Source organism: Hemicordylus capensis, chromosome 3 (genome assembly GCF_027244095.1).
Source record: "Hemicordylus capensis ecotype Gifberg chromosome 3, rHemCap1.1.pri, whole genome shotgun sequence".
Taxonomy (NCBI): Eukaryota; Metazoa; Chordata; class Lepidosauria; order Squamata; family Cordylidae; genus Hemicordylus; species Hemicordylus capensis.
Window position 1 is genome coordinate 352,275,644 of NC_069659.1, and position 19,714 is coordinate 352,295,357.

The following is a 19,714-nucleotide window of genomic DNA, read 5'->3' on the forward strand; positions in this document are numbered from 1 at the left end:
CCTCCAAAATTTTCTAAACAAACCAGTCAGAACAACTCAAGTTCCCTCCATTATTTTAAAACATACCCCATAGTCTTCCCTCCAAAGTTTAGCCCATAAAATTCTTTTCTCTCCCAAACCAAACTGTAGAACAGGAGCTGTGAACTTTTGACCCCTGCACAACTTTTTAACACAGAACATAGGGTGTAAGCAAATACATATGCAGTACAGAAATCTGTAACACAAAAAGAGGATCTTCAGGCCTCATTCCTTCACAGTGATATATAAATGTATTAAATACCCTCCCTTTTTTGATGCAGTTTAACCTAGAATATCACCAAAGGCTGGCCTTTGCACTTTGCAGAATACGTTTTTAATTTAATGTATGTAGGTTTGAGAAGGAGAGAGATTCTGGGAGTGTGTGTATGGCAGGATACAGATGAAACACAAAACTGGAGGTCCGTTCACCTCTGGTTTCGCTAGCCAAACATCTGGACCGGAAACTGGAGTTAAAAGAAACAAGTTGTCCTAGTAAGAACTAATCAGCCTACTTTCCTTTCACTGTCTCTACAACAACTAAATTTGGTTCAAATCGAGGTCCACAAGTTAGAGCTCTTGCACCTCAAATGTTCATGTGTCTGCCATCTTGGATCGGGGTGGATGACATCATTACAAACTACACCATTGAGGTGTCCCTGTGTGTCACTCACTGCAACTGTACCTAATTTGGTTTAAATTGGTTAGGCAGTCCACAAATTAGCCCACTTGCACCTCAGATGTTCACGCAGCCGCCATCTTGAATTGGAATGGATTACATTATCACACATCATGTCATTTGGGCATCCCTATGTGTCCCTACAGCTCTGGCAAATTTGGTTCAAATCGGTTAGGCGATTCACAAGTTAGCCCACTTGGGCCTAAATGTTTATGCATCTGCCATCTTGGATCAGGGTGAATGACATCATCACAGACTATGCAGTTGAGGTGTCTCTACAATGGTACCCAATTTGGTTCATATTGGTCCAGGCATTGTGAAGTTGATAGGGGTGGGACACAAGGACACACACACACAGAATGCCAGGGGATCTCATAAGCCTACTGGAAAGTAGGCTAAAAATGGATCCACGGTTTCCCTCTCCTCATTCCACCCAATTCCTTCAGTTTGTAGTGAGTTATGCCACTGTAAACTCTATTTCGGCAGCACATTCATTATATCCAGACTGGGAATGTAGTTCGCCTTTTGCTCAAATCAGAGCTGAGGGAGGAAGCTTGTCCCTCACTCCAGCTCCTATTGGATGTGTGGGCTGTCCTTCAGGAAAGAAGGAAGCCCCCACAGCCAGATCTTTCACCTCTCTGCAAACTCGAGCCTACAGTAGGTCCAAACGCGGATGGAAGATTGTGGGGAAGGAGCGCGGACCCACGGTTCTGCAGTAGGTCTGAACCCGGCCAATATGTATACACACACACACCCCTAAGAGAGAGAGAAATATTTATTTCAACAAAATACAATACTGTATAGACAGATAGATAAAAGCAAAGTTATTAGGATAGCATTTTAAGTATTATACAACAATTGCAGCAGGAGAGAAACTTTATAGTTTTTACAAATTCATAAACTCTTCAGGAGCATAGTTTATTGTGCCCAAATGGGGAACTTCTGTCATATATTGAATAGCAGGTCTTCAAACTGCACAGTTTGCTTGACAACTAATAACCGTTTTTGCAGTAAGCAGCCAATTTGATCAATTTAAATAAAGCCCAGATTTTCTTTAACTTGGGGGGCGGGGGGTGTTAGCTGTTTTAGCAGAGGATTGTGAACATTTATAGACTGGCCCCAAATTCAATGTTATGTTTATTGAACGATGTTAAAAAGTATCCCAACTTTTTGTAGATGCCCCTATCCTGCAATAGCTTTGACTCAGGAGTTCTCAAGCTTGGGTCCTCAGATGTCGTTGGACTTCAACTCCCATCATTCCCTGCCACAATCGACGGCACATTTTACCTTTAGCTAAAAACAGCATTTGGGGGATGGAAAAGAACCAATTGGGATCTCCACTTTTCTCTCTGTACCCCAAGCTTCCTTTCTGCTGGGGGAAAATTGGCCTTTCCATTTGTCCAGTGAGAAGAAGACAGTAGCTTACCTTCTCAGCTGAAATGCAGGCCTAGCTAAGACTAAAGAAGGGGCAGAGTGCTAATCTTTGGAATGCCCAGTTTCTAATTTCACAAATCCTGGTTGTCAGCGGTGAGGGTAGAGGCGGCCTTACCATGAGGCGAAACTTGGTGGCTGCCTCACAGGAGCAGATTTCGCATACCAGAAAGATCGGCCACTGTATCCCAAGGCACAATCCCACCGGGAAGTTCTTCTGTGCAAGCCTTGTTGACACAAACAAGAGCTGTGCAAGCACTGTGCACCGTTCTCATTCATGTCAACAAGGAAGTTGTGCAGGAGAACTTCCCGGTGGGATTGTGCCTTTTGTTAATTAGCAGGAGGGGCTGCCATTTTGGATCTTCCACTTGAGCAATAAAGTAACTGAGGCTGGGAGAAAATGTCTGTGGGGAGTCAGACATCCCCAGCTCAGTGTGATTGACGACATGGGACACTTTCAGTGCCCTGACTGCCTGTTTTGCAGGAGGTCAATATGATCGCCATGGCAACTTGATGCATTGGTGGACGGACGCCTCCTACAGCAAGTTCCTCAAGAAGGCCGAGTGTATTGTGAACCTGTACGACAACTTTACAGTCTACAATCAGAGGGTGAGTCAGCACATACTAGGCTACCTTTAGCCAGTTGGGGGCAGAGTGCCTGCTCCCAAAGCTCTATGGTAGAACCCAAAACAATAGTTGCCAATACCTGAAATCTGCCGAATTTTCCAGTTTCGCCATTCAGATTTTGAAGGTAAAATGTCTGTTCTGAAATTTTAATTGGTATTTTGTGAAATTTTACCTCCTAATCTGCATATTTTTTGGACTTGGTTGATTTTAGGAGCACACTAGAGATGAACTCTCATAAACTCCACATTCTGAATATCATTGTGTTATGACAAGAAATGTTTATGTATCACAGTTTTTACTGCTGCTGCTTTGTGTTTTGTGTGTTATTGTTTCATATAGGTTTTTAAACTTTTAAATAGAGATATATTATTTTTATATTTAATATCTGTACTTTTTGTATTTTCATTGTGCATTGTTTTAATTTTATTGTAAACCACTTTGGGATTATTTTAATGAAAAGTGGTATAGAAATCGAACAATAAACACACAAAAATATGACTTTTCAACAGTTCCAAAGCAGTTTACATAGAATAAGAATAAATAAGATGGCTCCCTATCCCAAAAGGGCTCACTAAAAAAGAAACACAAGGTAGACACTGGCAACAGCATTCTAGAAGAATACGGTGCCAGGGTTCGATAGGGACAATCCCACCCCCCCGCTAAATATAAGAAAATAAAAGGTAACTCTTGCTCAGTTGTCTATCGAATGCAATTCAGTATTAAATATTACTGCATGACACTTAATGACACCATCAACAGAATCAACAGACAGGTTTCACATACTGAAATCAAATATCAGCAGATATTCCAGACATCTTGAATATTTGATGAGTATTCAAGATGTGGAAAATATATGTTGAATATTTGAACATTTGCAGAGATGAATTAATAGAGCGCACCTATTTCAGTTCTTGACCTGCTATGCTCAGCCATATCCTTTAGGAAGAACTTCCTAAGTATTGAACCTAGCTATTAAATTTTGTTTAATTTCATAACTCTCAATAGTTATTGAACCTAGCTATTAAATAGGTTTCATATCCACTGGGCATGAACCCTACTAATATCTCCTGAAGTGCATAGGCATTTGTAATGGCCCTTCCATCTAAGGTTGCCAAGTTGTATATGTTCAGGCAGAGCTCCTGAGTCTTTAACAGTTTTAATAACATTATTATTGACTGACTTGATGAGGACAATCAAAGTTGTCCCATTGAAATTAAAAGGACAAGTTAGTTAGGCAATGCCTAACTTGTCCTTTTAATTTCAAATGGAATACATTCAAAAAATTTCCTCATCATGTCAGCCAATATGATTATGATTGTTGTTGTTGTTGTTGTTGTTGTTGTAATGCTGTGCTGCAGAGCTGCTGTGGACTTCTAAAGGAACCCAATGCTGTTCAGAAGCAGTGGATGTGAAAGCAGCGTTTCTGCAGATTTCCCTGTTCGTGATGATGAGGAAACCTGAAGAAACACTTCTTCTTAATAGTATCAGGGCTGTCATGGAAGTCCACAACAGCCCCGGGATGCACATCCATGTTACAGAGCCATCACTGTGCACATCATTATCTATCTATCTATCTATCTATCTATCTATCTATCTAATTCTCTAAGGCGTACCCGTGGCTAATCCTGTGCGAGGCAGCTCTTGTGAGAGTTCACAATCAGAAGCACCTGATTGGGCAGTGGGGATTCCATATGCAGATAGGGGGGAGGAGCCAGTGAGAGCAGAAGCACCATGGTGATTGGGCAGTGGGGATTCCATATGCAGATAGGGGGGAGGAGCCAGTGAGAGCAGAAGCACCATGGTGATTGGGCAGTGGGGATTCCATATGCAGATAGGGAGGAGGAGCCTGTGATGGTTAAGGTCAGTTGGAATGCAACTGTTACTGGGGTGTGTGTGTGTGTGTGTGTGTGTGTGTGTGTGTGTGTAGATAGATAGATAGATAGATAGATAGATAGATAGATAGATAGATAGATGGCGGGGGTCTGCAAAGAGAGGAGTCGTGAGGGAGGAAAGAGCCCCTTCAGGAGAAGGAAGGTGCCATTGTGTGAATTAGATGAGGAAACAAGATGAACAAGATCTGGGAGGGCGAGGGGGGGGGAGAAAGAAAGGGGCAAGAGCAAGTGGAGGAGAGAGAAAGAGAGAAAAAGAAGGGAGGGGAAGAGAGAAAGAGGTAAGGGCCCAAGCCTGCCATCAGCCTGAGGGGAATGAGTGGCCATCGTGGCGCCTATTGGCAGCAAGGAATGGCCCAGTCAACCACTGCAGCTGTTTGGAGCCATTGGCAAAAGCAGGCAGGCAAGGGATGGGCCCGGGCCCAGGCCTGTCTGCGGCCTGAGGGGAACAAGGGGCCATGGCAGTGGCAGCAGCAAGGAAAGGCCCAGTTAACCGCTGCTGCTGCTCCTGTGGGGAGGAGCAGGAGCGGGGCTTGGTTGAGGGTGGGGAAGTCTTTGGGGATAGGGGGCTGCAGCTTGGCCAATAGGTGCCAGCAACGCGACGAAGAGGGGCAAGGGAGATGGAAGCAATGGGATGGAGGAGGAGGAGGAGTGTGGCTCAGGTGAGGGTGGGGAGATCTCTGAGGGGAGGGGGGCTGTGGCAGGGGGTGAGAGGAGCAATCAAGTACTAGTGCGCAGATGCTCTGTGCAGGTTAAGCTAGTTATTATTTAATTATTACTGGCTGATATACAGTGCAAGGCTCCATCAGCCTAGGAACGGGAGCACTGGCCTAGTTGCACAAGAGGGCTCTTGCACAAGACTGAACAATTGCACAAATCAAGTTGCATTGTAGTGGGCGGTTATTTCTAATGGCCTTCTATTGCACCCAACTGCATTTGCGCAATTGCTCCATTTCCCGCAAGAGCGCCCTTGCACCACTGCGCAAATGCTCCATTCCTAGGCTGATGGAGTTTTGCCCAGTATTCCAGCCATTATTATTATTTTATTATAGGAATAATAAGTGCTGTACAGCCACTGAATTTTAAAGAACAAGCCTTGCCATAGATCTGCAACCTAAGGGCAAACTAAAGCGACTTGATGTGGAAGTTCTGTGGTTTAAATTTTTCTTTCTTTTTTGGTATCAAAAAATAAACCACTGGAGGAGGGTGATTTGGAGGGGGCCACAGTGTGTGGAGAAAGTTGATGGGTTTGTTTTTTTACCCTTTGACCCTACACCATATCCCTCCTTAACTTAAATCCTGCCCCCCAAAACTGCTGCCTGTTATACCAGTTATTATTATACAAAGCTGTCCCACTCATCCCTCTGGAAGCTGACCCAACCCATAATGCACTGGGAAGGATGTGTCTTTTCTGGTGCATTATGGGGCAAGTCGGCTACAAAAATGAGTCTAAACTTCCTGCTTTTGGAGCTGATTTGGAACAAGTTAGTACAGCATACAGGCAGTTGGGGAAACACCTGATGGGAAACGTTACATTAGAGATCAAAGGTTTAGGAGAAGTGATAAGTTTTCAAATGCTGTTTAAATGCGTTCAGGAAAGGAGGTGTAGGAAGATAGGAAGCTGCCATATACTGAGTCAGACCATTGGTCTATCTAGCTCAGTATTGTCTACACAGACTGGCAGCAGCTTCTCCAAGGTTGCAGGCAGGAATATCTCTTAGCCCTATCTTGGAGAGGCCAGAGAGGGAACTTAGAACCTTCTGCTCTTCCCAGAGCGGCTCCACCCCCCCACCCCACCCCTAGGGGAATATCTTACAATGCTCACACGCTTCTAGTCTCCCTTTCATATGCAACCAGGGCGGAACTTGCTTAGCTAAGGGGATAAGTCATGCTTGCTACCACAAGACCAGCTCGCCTCTCCTAAGTGTGTATGTCCCAAGGCAGTGGATTCCAAGGAAAGGTGGCAACTGGAGAGAAAGGATAGAAGTGTGGAATAGTAGGTGTCACCTGAAGCCAAGAGGGAAATCTCAGCCAAGCGAAAATGATAAGGCAAATAAAGAGTGAGAAGATAAATAAGAAGGAGACAAAGCACAGAGAGATTTCAAAACAAACATTAGCAAACTCAGCCAGATCCAATAAGGAAATGGAAGCCAATGAAGGAAATGCAATAGAGAATGAATATAGGCAGTTGTGCGATAAGCAGCGGGTGAACCTGTCCTTGAATCTCTATGCCGGGAAAAGTTGTACCTGTTGAATTTTCTGCCTGATAATGTACACAGTGTTAAAGGGGAGCTCAGCAGTTCTTCAGATGGATTACCTGGAATTTGAATCAGTGCTTCTGTTAATGCAGAGAGTGTCTAAACAATGGAAACACACTTGACAATTAATTCTGTCCTCAAGTGTAGATGTCTGATTAAGGCTCATTCAGCATAAAATAATATCCTGTGTTTCCTGGACTCCTTCCAATTGAAGCTTCTAAAATGACGCCTGGGGAATTGCCGACGGGAGCTGGGCAGTATCCAGTTCAGCAAATGCCATCCTTTATAGTGTGAGGGTGCAAAGGATTCAGATAAGACAGAAGGGGACGGAGCAGAACCGCATAAAGAGCAGATGGGAGCCTCTGCCAGCTGGTCAAAGAGTCAAAAGAATCGCATACATCAGGTGAGAGATTCAGCGTATAGGTGCTTATATGCCAATGCCAGAAGCCTCCGAGCCAAGATGGGTGAGCTGGAGTGCTTGGTTGCTAACGCAGAAATAGATTTAGTGGGCATAACAGAAACTTGGTGGAACAGTGAGAACCAGTGGGACACTGTTATCCCTGGATATAAACTCTATAGAAAGGACAGGGAGGGGCGCCTTGAAGGTGGAGTAGCACTGTATGTTAAAGAAGGCATAGAATCTAACAAGCTAGAAAACCTGGGTGGACTGGAGTCCTCCACAGAAACCCTGTGGGTGACTATACAAGGCCTGAAAGGGAACGTGCTACTGGGGATGTGCTATCGCCCTCCGGATCAAAACGCGGACAGTGACTGGGAGTTGCAGCAGGAAATCAGGGAGGCGTCAAGGAGAGGCAGGGCTGTAATCATGGGTGACTTCAATTACTCACACATAGACTGGGTAAATTCACAGTCAGGTAATAACAGAGAGGTCAGATTTCTAGATACGCTGAACGACTGTGCCCTAGAACAGTTGGTCTTGGAACCAACTAGAGAGAAGGCGACCTTGGACTTAATTCTGAGTGGCACCCAGGACCTGGTGCGTGATGTCAGTGTCATCGACCCTTTAGGGAACAGTGACAAGAGTGCCAACAAATTCAGCACACATGCAGGGAGAGAATCAGCAAGGAAGTCTTTAACACTGACACTTCGAATTTCAGAAGAGGAAACTTCTCCAAAATGAGGAGTATGGTGAAAAGAAAGCTGAAAGAGAAAAACAGGAGAGTCACTTTGCTCCAGAGTGCATGGAGTTTACTCAAAACCACAATCCTAGAAGCCCAGTTAAATTGTATACCCCAAAGGAGGAAAGGTACCACTAAGTCCAGGAGAATGCCAGCATGGCTAACAGGTACCTTCAAGGAAGCCATAAAAGGGAAGAAGACTTCCTTCCAAAATTGGAAGGCCTGTCCAAATGAAGAGAACAGAAAGGAACACAAACTCTGGCAAAAGAAATACAAGGTGACAATAAGGGAGGCGAAAAGAGAGTTTGAGGAACATTTAGCCAAAAGTATCAAGGGGAATAACAAAAATTTCTTTAAATACATCAGAAGCAAGAAACCTGCCAGGGAGGCGGTTGGACCATTAGACAATGAGGGAGTGAAAGGGGTTATAAAGGAGGATATGGAGATTGCAGAGAAGCTAAATGAGTGCTTTGCGACCGTCTTCATGGCAGAGGATACTGAGCATATACCTGTTCTTGAACCAGCCTTTTCGAGGATGGAGGCTAAAGAACTGAGTCAGATAGAAGTGACAAGAGGTGATGTTCTAAACTGTCTGGAAAAACTGAAAACTAACAAATTGCCAGGCATCCATCCAAGAGTCCTCAAAGAACTCAAATGTGAAATTGCCGACCTCCTTGCTAAAATCCCTGCAATCAGACTCTGGACTGGAAAGTAGCAAATGTAACATCTATTTTCAAAAAGTGATCCATGGCTGATCTGGGAAATTACAGGCCGGTTAGCTTAACATCTGTTCCAGGCAAATTGATGGAAAGCATCCTCAAGGATAAAATTGTAAAACACATAGAACAACAGGCCCTGCTGGGAGAGAACCAGCATGGCTTCTGCAAAGGTAAATCTTGCCTCACAAACGTTTTGGAGTTCTTTGAGAGTGTTAACAAGTGTGTGGATCAAGATGATCCAGTTGACATACAGTAGTATACCTGGACTTCCAAAAAGTTTTCGACAAAGTTCCTCATCAAAGACTCCTGAGAAAACTTAGCAGTTATGAGATAAGGGGACAAGTACATGTGTGGATTGCTAATTGGTTGAAAGACAGGAAACAGAGAGTAGGTATAAATGGAGAGTTTTCACAATGGAGGAAAGTAAGAAGTGGGGTCCCCCAGGGATCTGTACTCAGACTGGTGCTTTTTAATTTATTCATAAATGATCTAGAAGTAGGGATAAGAAGCAAGGTGGCCAGATTTGCAGATAATACCAAACTCTTCTGGGTAGTGAAATCCAAAACTGATTGTGAGGAGCTCCAAAAGGATCTCTTCAAACTGAGTGAATGGGCGACAAAGTGGCAAATGCAGTTCAGTGTTGGCAAATGTAAAGTGATGCACATTGGGACGAAGAACTCCAACTTCAAGTACACGCTGATGGGATCTGGGCTGTCGGTGACTGACCAGGAGAGGGATTTTGGGGTCATGGTGGACAGCTCGTTGAAAGTGTCGACTCAATGTGCGGCAGCTGTGAAAAAGGCCAATTCCATGCTAGGGATCATTAGGAAGGGGGTTGAAAATAAGACGGCTAATATTATAATGCCCTTATACAAAACTGTGGTATGGCCATACCTGGAGTACTGCATACAATTCTGGTCACCACATCTAAAAAAGGACATTGTTGAACTGGAAAAGGTGCAGAAGAAGGCATCCAAGATGATCGGGGCCTGGAACACCTTTCTTATGAGGCAAGGCTACAACACCTGGGGCCATTTAGTTTAGAAAAAAAATGACTGCGGGGCGACATGATAGAGGTCTATAAAATCATGCATGGTGTGGAGAAAGTGGAGAGAGAAAAATTCTTCTCCCTCTCCCATAACACTAGAACCAGGGGTCATCCCATTAAATTGATTGCCAGGAAAATTATGACTAACAAACGGAAGTACTTTTTCACACAACGCATAATCCACTTGTGGAATTCTCTGCCACAAGATGTGGTGACAGCCAACAACCTGAAAGGCTTTAAGAGGGGGTTGGATAACTTCATGGAGGAGAGGTCTATCTTCGGCTACTAGTCGGAGAGCTATAAGCCACCTCCAGTTTCAGAGGCAGGATGCATCTGAGTCCCAGTTGCAGGGGAGTAACAGCAGGAGGGAGGGCCTGTCCCTTTCAACTCCTGCCTGTGGCTTCCAGCAGCATCTGTTGGGCCACTGTACGAAACAGGATGCTGGACTAGATGGGCATTCTTGGGCCTGATCCAGCAGGGCTGTTCTTATGTCCTTAAGCAAAGAAACTCAGCTAATTCAGACTCATGTTGGTGCTGTAACGAACCCAGGACCTCAGTCACACACACACACACACACACACACACACACACACACACACACACACGTCTTGTGGCACTTTGGAGCCGAGGTGACTCCAGAACAACTAGTTTGGGGCCGCAAAGGGATGGCAAATAACTTTATTAGGGGAGTGAGGACTTTGCTATGCCTGAAATACTTCAAACGAGATAAGGTGATGTTGTTATCCGACGTTCCTTCCCGCCTCTCTTGTGGAAGGGCACGGTGTCCTGTTCCCTGGTACAGCTTGGCCTCAGGAGTGGTGGGAAGGGGTTTGCTAGGCACCCTGGTCCTCCTCCGCCTGTCAGCAGGAGAGTTTGGCCCTCTCCTCACTGGGAGCCTTTAGGGCTCGCCTGCCGCTGTCCCAGGTGGCTTCCTCACCCCTGGCCGGCTGCCCCTTAAATAAAGCTCTGCATCCAGGGTACTCCTGACTCCACACCCCTAGCCCGTCCCTCCTTGTCCACACTGCCAGCCCGGCTGCTTCCTCAGCAGCTTCCAGGACGGCTGTGGCTCCAGGCCCCGCCCCCACTTCCATCATGACCACGCCTACCATGTAGGAAAGGGGCGGAGCTGCCCTCTCATCACCTCCCCCATGTGGTGGCTCAGCAAGCCATGCTAGCCCAGCCAAGGGTGGTCGGCTCCCCGTTCTCCGAGATTTCCCCCCAGTTGTGGGGAGGGGCTGGCCGGCTTATTTATTATTCATCTGTTTAACGAATTTCCACCGGGCTCGGACACGCCACAGCTGCTTTCTCCACCGCTGCATAGCTTGGTGAGTGTCCCAACCCCCCAGGAACGGGAGGGAGCGCCCGACAGTTGTTTGTTCGTTTATTTCCTTTATTAATGAAGCTTGCTTCATTATTCAGAAAATGGGCCAGATTTCTCTTAGAAAACAGTCTTTTTGGATTAGGACAAACCTTCCCAGTCTGCTTTCTAGGCTAGTTTTCTCTTCCTATCCAAGACCAGGTGGCAGGAGAATAGTGATGCGCTCGGACCGGTCCAGAGGCCATTCTGCAGGCCTCCGGACCGGTCCAGCCTTGGGGCAGTTCAGGCGCTGGGGTGGGGGTCCCTTTAAGGGCGGCGGGAGGGTGTACCTACCCCTCCCTCCGCTTGTCCCTCGCCGGCACGCGTCCGTTTAGCAAGCATTTGGGGCGGCAGGATACCTCCCTGCCGCCCCTTCCTCCTCTGACAGCAAAAGGCTTCAGGTAGCCTTTTGCGCATGTGCACATGTCGCGCGTGCCTCACATCTCCGCGGCACACACGCGACTTGCGCACGCACAAAAGGCTTCCTGAAGCCTTTTGCTGTCAGAAGGGGAAGGGGCAGCAGGGAGGTATCCGGCCGCCCTAAATGCTTGCTAAACGGACGCGCGCCGGTGGGGGACAAGTGGAGGAAGGGTAGGTACACCCTCCCCCCCCGCCCTTAAAGGGACCCCCACCCCAGTGCCGGACTGCAGCTCCGCGGTTCCGTGCACATCCCTAAAGGAGAAGACTGGGGTCGGGGCCAGGCCAGCTGAAATCTGCAGGGGAGGTGGCCCTGCACCCCCCTGCACACATGGTCTCACCCGGCCCAGTTCCTGGCCCAGGAAGGAAGCTCAGGAGTTGGCCTGGCTCCTGGGAGGCTGGAGGAGTCTCCTCCCTCGCTGGCTGCAGGGGCCTCTGCTGCTTGTTTGGGGGCCGAGGAGCAAGTGGACCAGGCTTATTTGAATAATGGAAACCTTCTAAAGCTAGTGCCAGACGATAGGACTGCACTGGCTGACACTTTGCTGGAAAGCTCCAGTTGGATGGATGTGGGGAGCAAAAGGGGAAATTCGAAAATGTGTTGGGGCCGTGTCCCACAAGTGTCCTCTCCCCCTTGCTATCCCTTGGAGTCATTCCTGCTTTGGAGACTAACAGATTGTTGGACTACAACTCCCATCATCCCCAGCTGCAGTGGCCACAGGATAATGGCAGTTGTAGTCCAACCGCACCTGGGGAGGACCCGAGGCTGGAAACCCGAAACTCAAAAGGAAGATTCAGCGTCTTCTCCTCAAGGCCTGACTCCTGCACTTTGGCCCACCGTGATACAGGCAGCCCTTTAACCAGCCAGCAGACGCTCATTCTGGCACAACGCCTGTTCATTTCAGCAGAATAGGCAGGGCAGTTCTTGGTGGACTTGGCATGTTCCTGGGCAGGGCAAAGTCGTAGATGTGGTCATTCATCCCAAGAGACAAAGGCTGGCACCGTCATGGCATGTGGGGACTTTGACTCTAGCTGCCCTGCTGGAGCAGAACAAGACCCACCTAATTTTATTATTATTATTAAATTTATTTATTTATATACCCCCTGACTCCAAAGGCTCTAGGCGGGTAGTATCCTGTCCAAATTTAGTATCCTGTCCAAACCAAACCATAGCCCACTGCTGGTAAGTGGGCAAAGAGGCACTTTTGAAAGTGGTGATTCCCTGATATTTAGCAGGGGGAGAGCAACTGGCCCTATCCAGCCCCAGCACAACATCCCTCCAGGGGGTCCTGCTGGTACCTACCATGTGTGTGTGTGTGTGTGTGTGTGTGTTTTAAGATTGTGAGCACTTTGGGAACAGGGAACCATCTTATTTATTCATCTATTTTTCTATGTAAGCTGCATTGAGCATTTTGCTGAAAAATGGTATATAAACATTCATAATAGTAGCAGTCATTGTCGTCGTCACTGAAAGAAACAATCTCCTGCTAATGTTGGTTTTGCTCTGTGTGCCACGTCTGGAGAGGGGTAGCCTGTGTTCAAAACGTCCCTCCTTGCCAGTTGCCAAAAGGGTTGCGATTCTCCCCCCGCCCCCCGGTCCTGCTTCTGCACCTACACTAGCAGCCTGACCTGCTGAGAATATAGCAGTGAGACTTTTCCTGACAAGGTGGCAAGAAGTGGGAAATGCTTCACCTGCTAAATTCCTGTGGGTTGGGCTGCTTATCGTGGTGTAGGAGCACCACCAAGAAAAGGGGAAAAAGAACAACCTTAATTGCATTGTAGGGGTACGAGAAAGAGGGAGGGAGGCAGACGCTCCTGACATTTGTGAACATTTCAAGAAAACAATCATGCTCTGGTGAAGTCACCATTTGTAGTTGCAAATTTTCTCTCTGGCAGGGTTCTTGGTCTTTTGGTGGCTGTGGGACAGACTGAAATACAGGAGGTGTAGCTTATTGTCAGTATCTGCTATATATGTGCTGGAAAGAGCTAAACCAGTTGAATTTCTGCCCAGCATGCAGCTGTTAAAGGCTCAAGAACCCTGGCACAGAGAAAACTGACAACCCAGTCTGCAAGATGTATATAGTCAGCTCCGCATGTAGGAACAGAGATGAACACGAAAGCCATTATCTGACTCTGGATTGACCCCATTTTGCCTTGTAGAGGGAAGTGCCATGGAGAAATGAAAAGGCCAGGGCAAATTCCAGGGCTTGAAGGGTGGGAGAATGGAAGCAGCTCCCATCCTGACTTTGCTTTCCTGCCTGCAGGTGAACGGGAAGCACACGCTCGGGGAGAACATTGCCGACATGGGAGGGCTAAAGCTCGCATATTATGTACGTACCTTCGAAGAAAAGATCACCTCCCAGTCCCCAGGAATACAAACCTGGAAAGCCAAGCCCCCTGCCAGCCAACAGAAGCTGTCCGAGCACAGTTGGGGTTGACCGATGGAGCCTTGGGGTACTGTCAAAGGACAGGACTCCACCCCCTGCCTGACAGAGAAGTACCCAGCAATTTACACCCCCAGGGCATTTCCAGACAGCAGTAAACTGCAGGTTATTCAAAGCTTGTGTGCAAGTTCCAAGTGCAGTCTTACTCCCCATATACCCACTGCTGCACATTCCCATGCTACTTCCTAGCATGATCTTCTACTCTGTACTCACAATGAGCAGGGACCTCATGCAATTTTTGCAGCGCCACCTGTTGGCCAGCTGTTGCATTCCAAGAAGAACTTGCCCCTTTCATTACAATTGGGGGAAAGGCGCTGGTTCTTCTCAGAATGCAAGAGCTGGCCAGCAGGTGGCACTATGAAAATCACGCAAAGATCCTGCCCAGAGTGTGTACAGAAGGTAAGACTGTGCTAGGAAGTCGTGCAAAAGCTTGTCATGGCACGTGTGCAGCAAGTAAAGCTCACACTTTGAACTTGCACAAAAGCTTTGCATGTCCTCAGTTTATTGCCCTCTGGGAATGCCCCCCAGCCAGATGCCTTGTGCTTCTGCAGAACTAAGGGCAACCCCTCAGACTTGCTCCGCGGCCTCTTCTGCCTGGGGTAATGCCATGATTCTTGGGCTGGGCTCTTGCGTTCTGCCAGTGACGTGGCAGCTGGAGCAGTGGTAGTGTGGCCAGTGCCACCGGCGGGATCATGGGAGAAGGCAGGGGCCACATGGGAGGAGCCTGCGCTGTGGCTCCTCCCCATGCCACTGCTAACCTGAGAACTTTGTGTGATCCCAAGTCTTTCACGTTGTGATGGCCGTGCAGAAAGGAGCAGTATGGAGACAGAGTGGGCAGGTTTGATGCTTGGAGGGAAGAGACAGCAGGAGAGGGAGCGAGAGCTGGCGCTGAGTTCTCCCCTGCTGCATTGCTAAACTAGTAAAAGTAAAGGAGGCCTCTGCTCCCGGGCACTGTCCTTTCCCCACTAGACCACCCAGGCATTCTCAAGTTTATTATAACAAGTGTACTCCTTCAGTGCAAAAGCTCAGGTACCCCACAGTGTGTGTGTGTGTACAGAAATACAGAAATTTAAATTTCACGGTGGTTGTTTGTTATTTATTTATTTTGATTGATTGATTTATTTTGATTGATTGATTGATTTTGATTTATTTATTTATTTATTTATTTATTCAATTATGAAACATTCCTCATGAGTCCTCCCACTGAAAGGAATTACTTTATAATTAATTAATTGCAATCAAATTAATCAATTATTTTTCTTTTTATAATTGAATTAAATAACTTGCATGGGAGAAGTTTTAATGGGACTAGTAAACCTGTCCCATTAATTCGAGTAAGACTGCTTATGTTTCGCTTAATCTGGATGTCAGCCAGTGACTGGAATAACCCATCTCATAACTAACATTTAAGAGTGTGTCTGAGTGTGTGTGTGTGTGTGCGTACACACGTATACCCCTAAAAACACAAATTAAAGCATTACGGATAGGGAGACAGGCTACTGAGGTCACTGGCTCACATCCACACCAAGTGACTCATAAGCAGTCTTGAAATTAATGGGACAAGTTTACTCAGTGCTGATTTTCTGAAACCTGCTAGGCTGAGGGGAGGGGTATGACGACGTAGCCAACCAGTCAGCAGCAGAAGAGGAGGGTCTCTGCCCCCCTCCCTCCCCTTCTGCAGCGGAGACATTGCTGGGGTGTGTTCACTTCAAGCCAGCAATCCTCAGAAGAGGAACCAATAGTGCAGATGCCGTGTGGGGAGGCAGGAGAGCTCCAAGGACCCCCTAGGATTATTAGTACCCCTGTTGGGAACCCCTGGCCTAGCTCCATCCATAGACTCCGTCTTTTAAACCCCATTTTAACTGGCATTAAATCCCTCCTCTGTCACATCTTTCCCTCCCATCTTGGAGCACGACATAGTTTGCAGGTGATCCCTGCAGGAGGCTGGGGAAGAAGGAACCCAGTACTTCTGCTAGCCAAATGGGGCTGTTTTTGTGTGTGTGTTTTTTGCAGGCCTATCAGAAATGGGTGCGGGAACATGGCCCCGAAAATCCACTGCAACATCTCAAATACACCCATGAGCAACTTTTCTTCATTGCTTTTGCCCAGGTAATGCTGCTGTGCCAGGGAAACCTCTTAATGGGGCCTTGGGAGAGCTCTCAGTGGGGTCCTTGGGAAACCTCTCAGTGGGATCCTTGGGAAACCCTCAGTGGGGTCCTTGGGAAACCTCTTAATGGGGTCCTTGGGAGAGCTCTCAGTGACTCCTCAGTGGGGTCCTTGGGAGACCCTTCAGTGGGGTCCTTGGGAGACCCCTCAGTGACTCCTCAGTGGGGTCCTTGGGAGACCTCTCAGTGGGGTCCTTGGGAAACCCCTCAGTGGAGAAACTCATCAGTGGGGTCCTTGGGAAACCCCTCAGTGGGGTCCTTGGGAAACCCCTCAGTGGGGAAACCCATCAGTGGGGTCCTTGGGAAACCCCTCAGTGGGGAAACCCATCAGTGCGGTCCTTGGGAAACCTCTCAGTGGGATCCTTGGGAAACCTCTCAGTGGGATCCTTGGGAAACCCCTCAGTGGGGTCCTCCAGTTGGGTCCCAGTGACTTGAGCAAAGGATGCTCAGTCCTCCCTCTCCAAAGCCTCAATTCATTAAAGAACTACCAGCCACAAACCCTAATAGCCGGCCTTCCTATGTTTCACCCAAGACCCCTGCAACAACCACTGGCTTGTGCAAGCCAAGGAAAAATGCTTTGGCTGGGTGGTATAGGGCCCCCCTAGTCACTGAGAGCCATGATGGTAAAGTGGCAAATGATGGTAAAGAGGTCTTGGAGTTGGGAGAGCTGGTTTCATGGCGCCCTTGTGGAGTTGTGGGCTCCTGTCAATATCTGGTGCTTCCTGCCCAATTTCCATCGTTCTCTCTTGTTCCTCCTGCAGAACTGGTGCATTAAACGACGCTCACAGTCCATCTATCTGCAAGTGCTGACTGACAAACATGCTCCTGAGCACTACAGGTATTGGGGAGTTCTAAGTGGAGAAGATGGGAAAGAGCGGGGCTGGAGATATAATACCTTTTGTGGGGCAAGACAACAGAGACCCATGCTCATTAAAAAGCACTGCTACAGGAAGCGTGGGGTTTTTGAGAGACCCCATGCACCCTTGGGGAGGTTCCTAGCCAAGTGTCACCCACCCACCCACCACCACCACCACCCACCACCACCACCCACCGCCACCACCACCACCCCTTCAGAACCCCAAGTTCCGATGAGCTTTGTTGGTTACCAATCCAGAACAAGCAGGCTTCATAGAAACATAGGAAGCTGACTTATACTGAATACTATTTAGTTTAGAAAAAAGACCACTGTGGGGAGACATGATAGAGGTCTATAAAATCATGCATGGTGTGGAGAAAGTGGATAGAAATTCTTCTCCCTCTCAAATAAAACTAGGACCCGGGTTCATCCCATGAAATGAAGAATTTAGGACCAACAAAAGGGAAGTACTTTTTCACACAATGTATAATCCACTTGTGGAATTCTCTGCCACAAGGTGTGGTGACAGCCAACAACCTGAAAGGCTTTAAGAGGGGTTTGGATAACTTCATGGAGGAGAGGTCTATCATCGGCTACTAGTCGGAGGGCTGTAGGCCACCTCCAGCCTCCAAGGCAGGATGCCTCTGATTACTAGCTGCAGGAGATTAACAGCAGGAGAGAAGGCATGCCCTCAACTCCTGCCTGTGGCTTCCAGCGGCATCTGGTGGGCCACTGTGTGAACCAGGATGCTGGACTAGATGGGCCTCCTTGGGCCTGATCCAGCAGGGCTGTTCTTAGGTTCTTACTGGCAGCAGCTCTCCAAGGTTTCAGGCAGGAGTCTCTCCCAGCCCTACCTGGAGATGCTGCCAGTTTGTGAACCTGGGACCTTCTACATGCGAGCAGATGCTCTACCACTGAGCTACAGCCCCGTCCCCTAAGGGGAATATTTTACAGCAGACAGCACTCAGATGTAGTTGCCCATCCAAATGAAAACCAGGGGAGCCCTGCTTAGCAAAAGGACCAGTTCGTACTTGCTGCCACAAGACCGCCTGTTCCACTCATTTATTGAATGAATGGAAGAATGCATGCATCTTTATTTTGGTCATCAACCAGAATAAATATTTATTTATGTTATTTGTTTGCTGGCTTCTTATATTTCTATACCAACCCATCTGTCAGCTCTGGCTGGTTGCCAACAACAAAACAGAGACAGGTCAATTAAAACAAACAATACTACTATTATGAATATTTATATGCCGCTCTTCAACTGAAGTTATCAAAGCAGTTAACAATCAGGAACCAAAACAATTTTAAAACAGCTTAAAACAAAGACAGCTTTTTAAAAAAAACCCTGGAAGGCCAGAGCAAAAAAAGTAAGTCTTAAGGGCTCTCTTGAAGGCCATTTCACTTAGGAGAATGAAGAGTGCATCTGAGCACGTGCAAAGTGCCTCCCCCTCACCACCTGCACCCAGCCTCAGCATTAGGAGTTACAGGATGTTTTTTGCCCAGAAGCCTGGGCCCCAGCACCTCTCCTCCTTGAACCTGGCGGGGCTCTCCTCCTCACCCCGTGTCTGTTCCTGTCCTCCCCTTTTGCCTTGCAGGGTCCTGGGCAGCGTCTCTCAGTTCGAGGAGTTTGGCCGGGTCTTCCACTGCCCCAAGAACTCGCCCATGAACCCAGCACACAAATGCTCCGTCTGGTGAAGGGCCCGCCGGCTCCCGCCATCCGCCCGGCCAACCCACCCCCAGAGCATCCTGAGGAGCCAACCTGCTGATTCACCACCACCACCACCACTGCTCAGCTCTTCCCCCTCCAGCCGGACAGAGAGAGGAGGGGGCAGGGGAAGCCCCACCCTCCCTCTCACGCCAGCCCTGTTCTCAGGGACGGATAGACACACACTGGACCGAACAAACGCGCAGACAAGGTGCCCACAGGAGTGAACGCCAAATGGACAGTGTTTGGGTGGTCTATCCCCCCCTCCACTTCGAATGGACTCCTCTGCAAATTGGTGGTCTTCTTACCCTCCTCTCCCTACCCCCTCACAGAGCACGGCACACCTGGGGCAGGCCATCTATTGGGGGGAGGAACCGCCAGACACAGGGGGTGCCAGCGTAGCATCCCGACTTGGCCCAGCTGTTGGCGTCACGCCAGGCACCAGAGCTGAGCATGTTCCACCAACCGGGTCTCAATGACAGCGGGAATTTGGACTGCCACAGGCAAAGCCAAAGGGAGTTGCCAGCTGCTAGGACGCCATCTACCTTATTTCTGGGGCTGCTTCTCTAGCGAGCACATCCCTGAACCTCTCCTTGGCCCCAGAAGGAGGAAACCAGCAGAGCCCGTATACCGGGGGGGGGGGGGGAGCTGAGGCCTAGCAACCGGAGGGAGGGAGGGAGGGAAAGATGTCCCGCGGCCCAACCACCTCCACCTTCCCAAGCTAAAGCCCACCTGGCACCAGCACAAGGGTACGTTGGTAGGCAAGGGAAGCAAGGTCAGCTTTGTCGTGACCGGCCTTTATCCTGCCTCCTTACCCCTCCACCACTACCACTCCTGGCGAGCAGGTGGCACTCTCTGGGCAGTAGGGCTCAGTGGTCCTTTGTACAGAAACTTTGCGCTGTATTTTTCTGCTGCTGATTATGTTGAATTAAAAGGCCAGAGCTGTTTTGTCTGCATGGGCA

At 48.2% G+C, this 19,714-nt stretch overlaps 1 protein-coding gene across 5 annotated transcripts in view; it reads left to right on the forward strand.

Annotated features, from left to right (window-relative positions):
- Window positions 1–19,714, forward strand: part of ECEL1 (endothelin converting enzyme like 1) — a 139,266-nt gene extending 119,552 nt beyond the window's left edge. For 4 of the 5 annotated variants that reach the window (XM_053304425.1, XM_053304426.1, XM_053304424.1 and 1 more), the window contains exons 14-18: window positions 2,610–2,734; window positions 13,841–13,906; window positions 16,034–16,129; window positions 16,947–17,023; window positions 18,643–19,714. In XM_053304425.1, the coding sequence (XP_053160400.1) occupies window positions 2,610–2,734; window positions 13,841–13,906; window positions 16,034–16,129; window positions 16,947–17,023; window positions 18,643–18,742 (464 nt within the window). In that variant the 3' untranslated portion in view covers window positions 18,743–19,714. The remainder of the gene's footprint in view (window positions 1–2,609; window positions 2,735–13,840; window positions 13,907–16,033; window positions 16,130–16,946; window positions 17,024–18,642) is intronic. The other variant, XM_053304428.1, reaches the window with a different exon arrangement.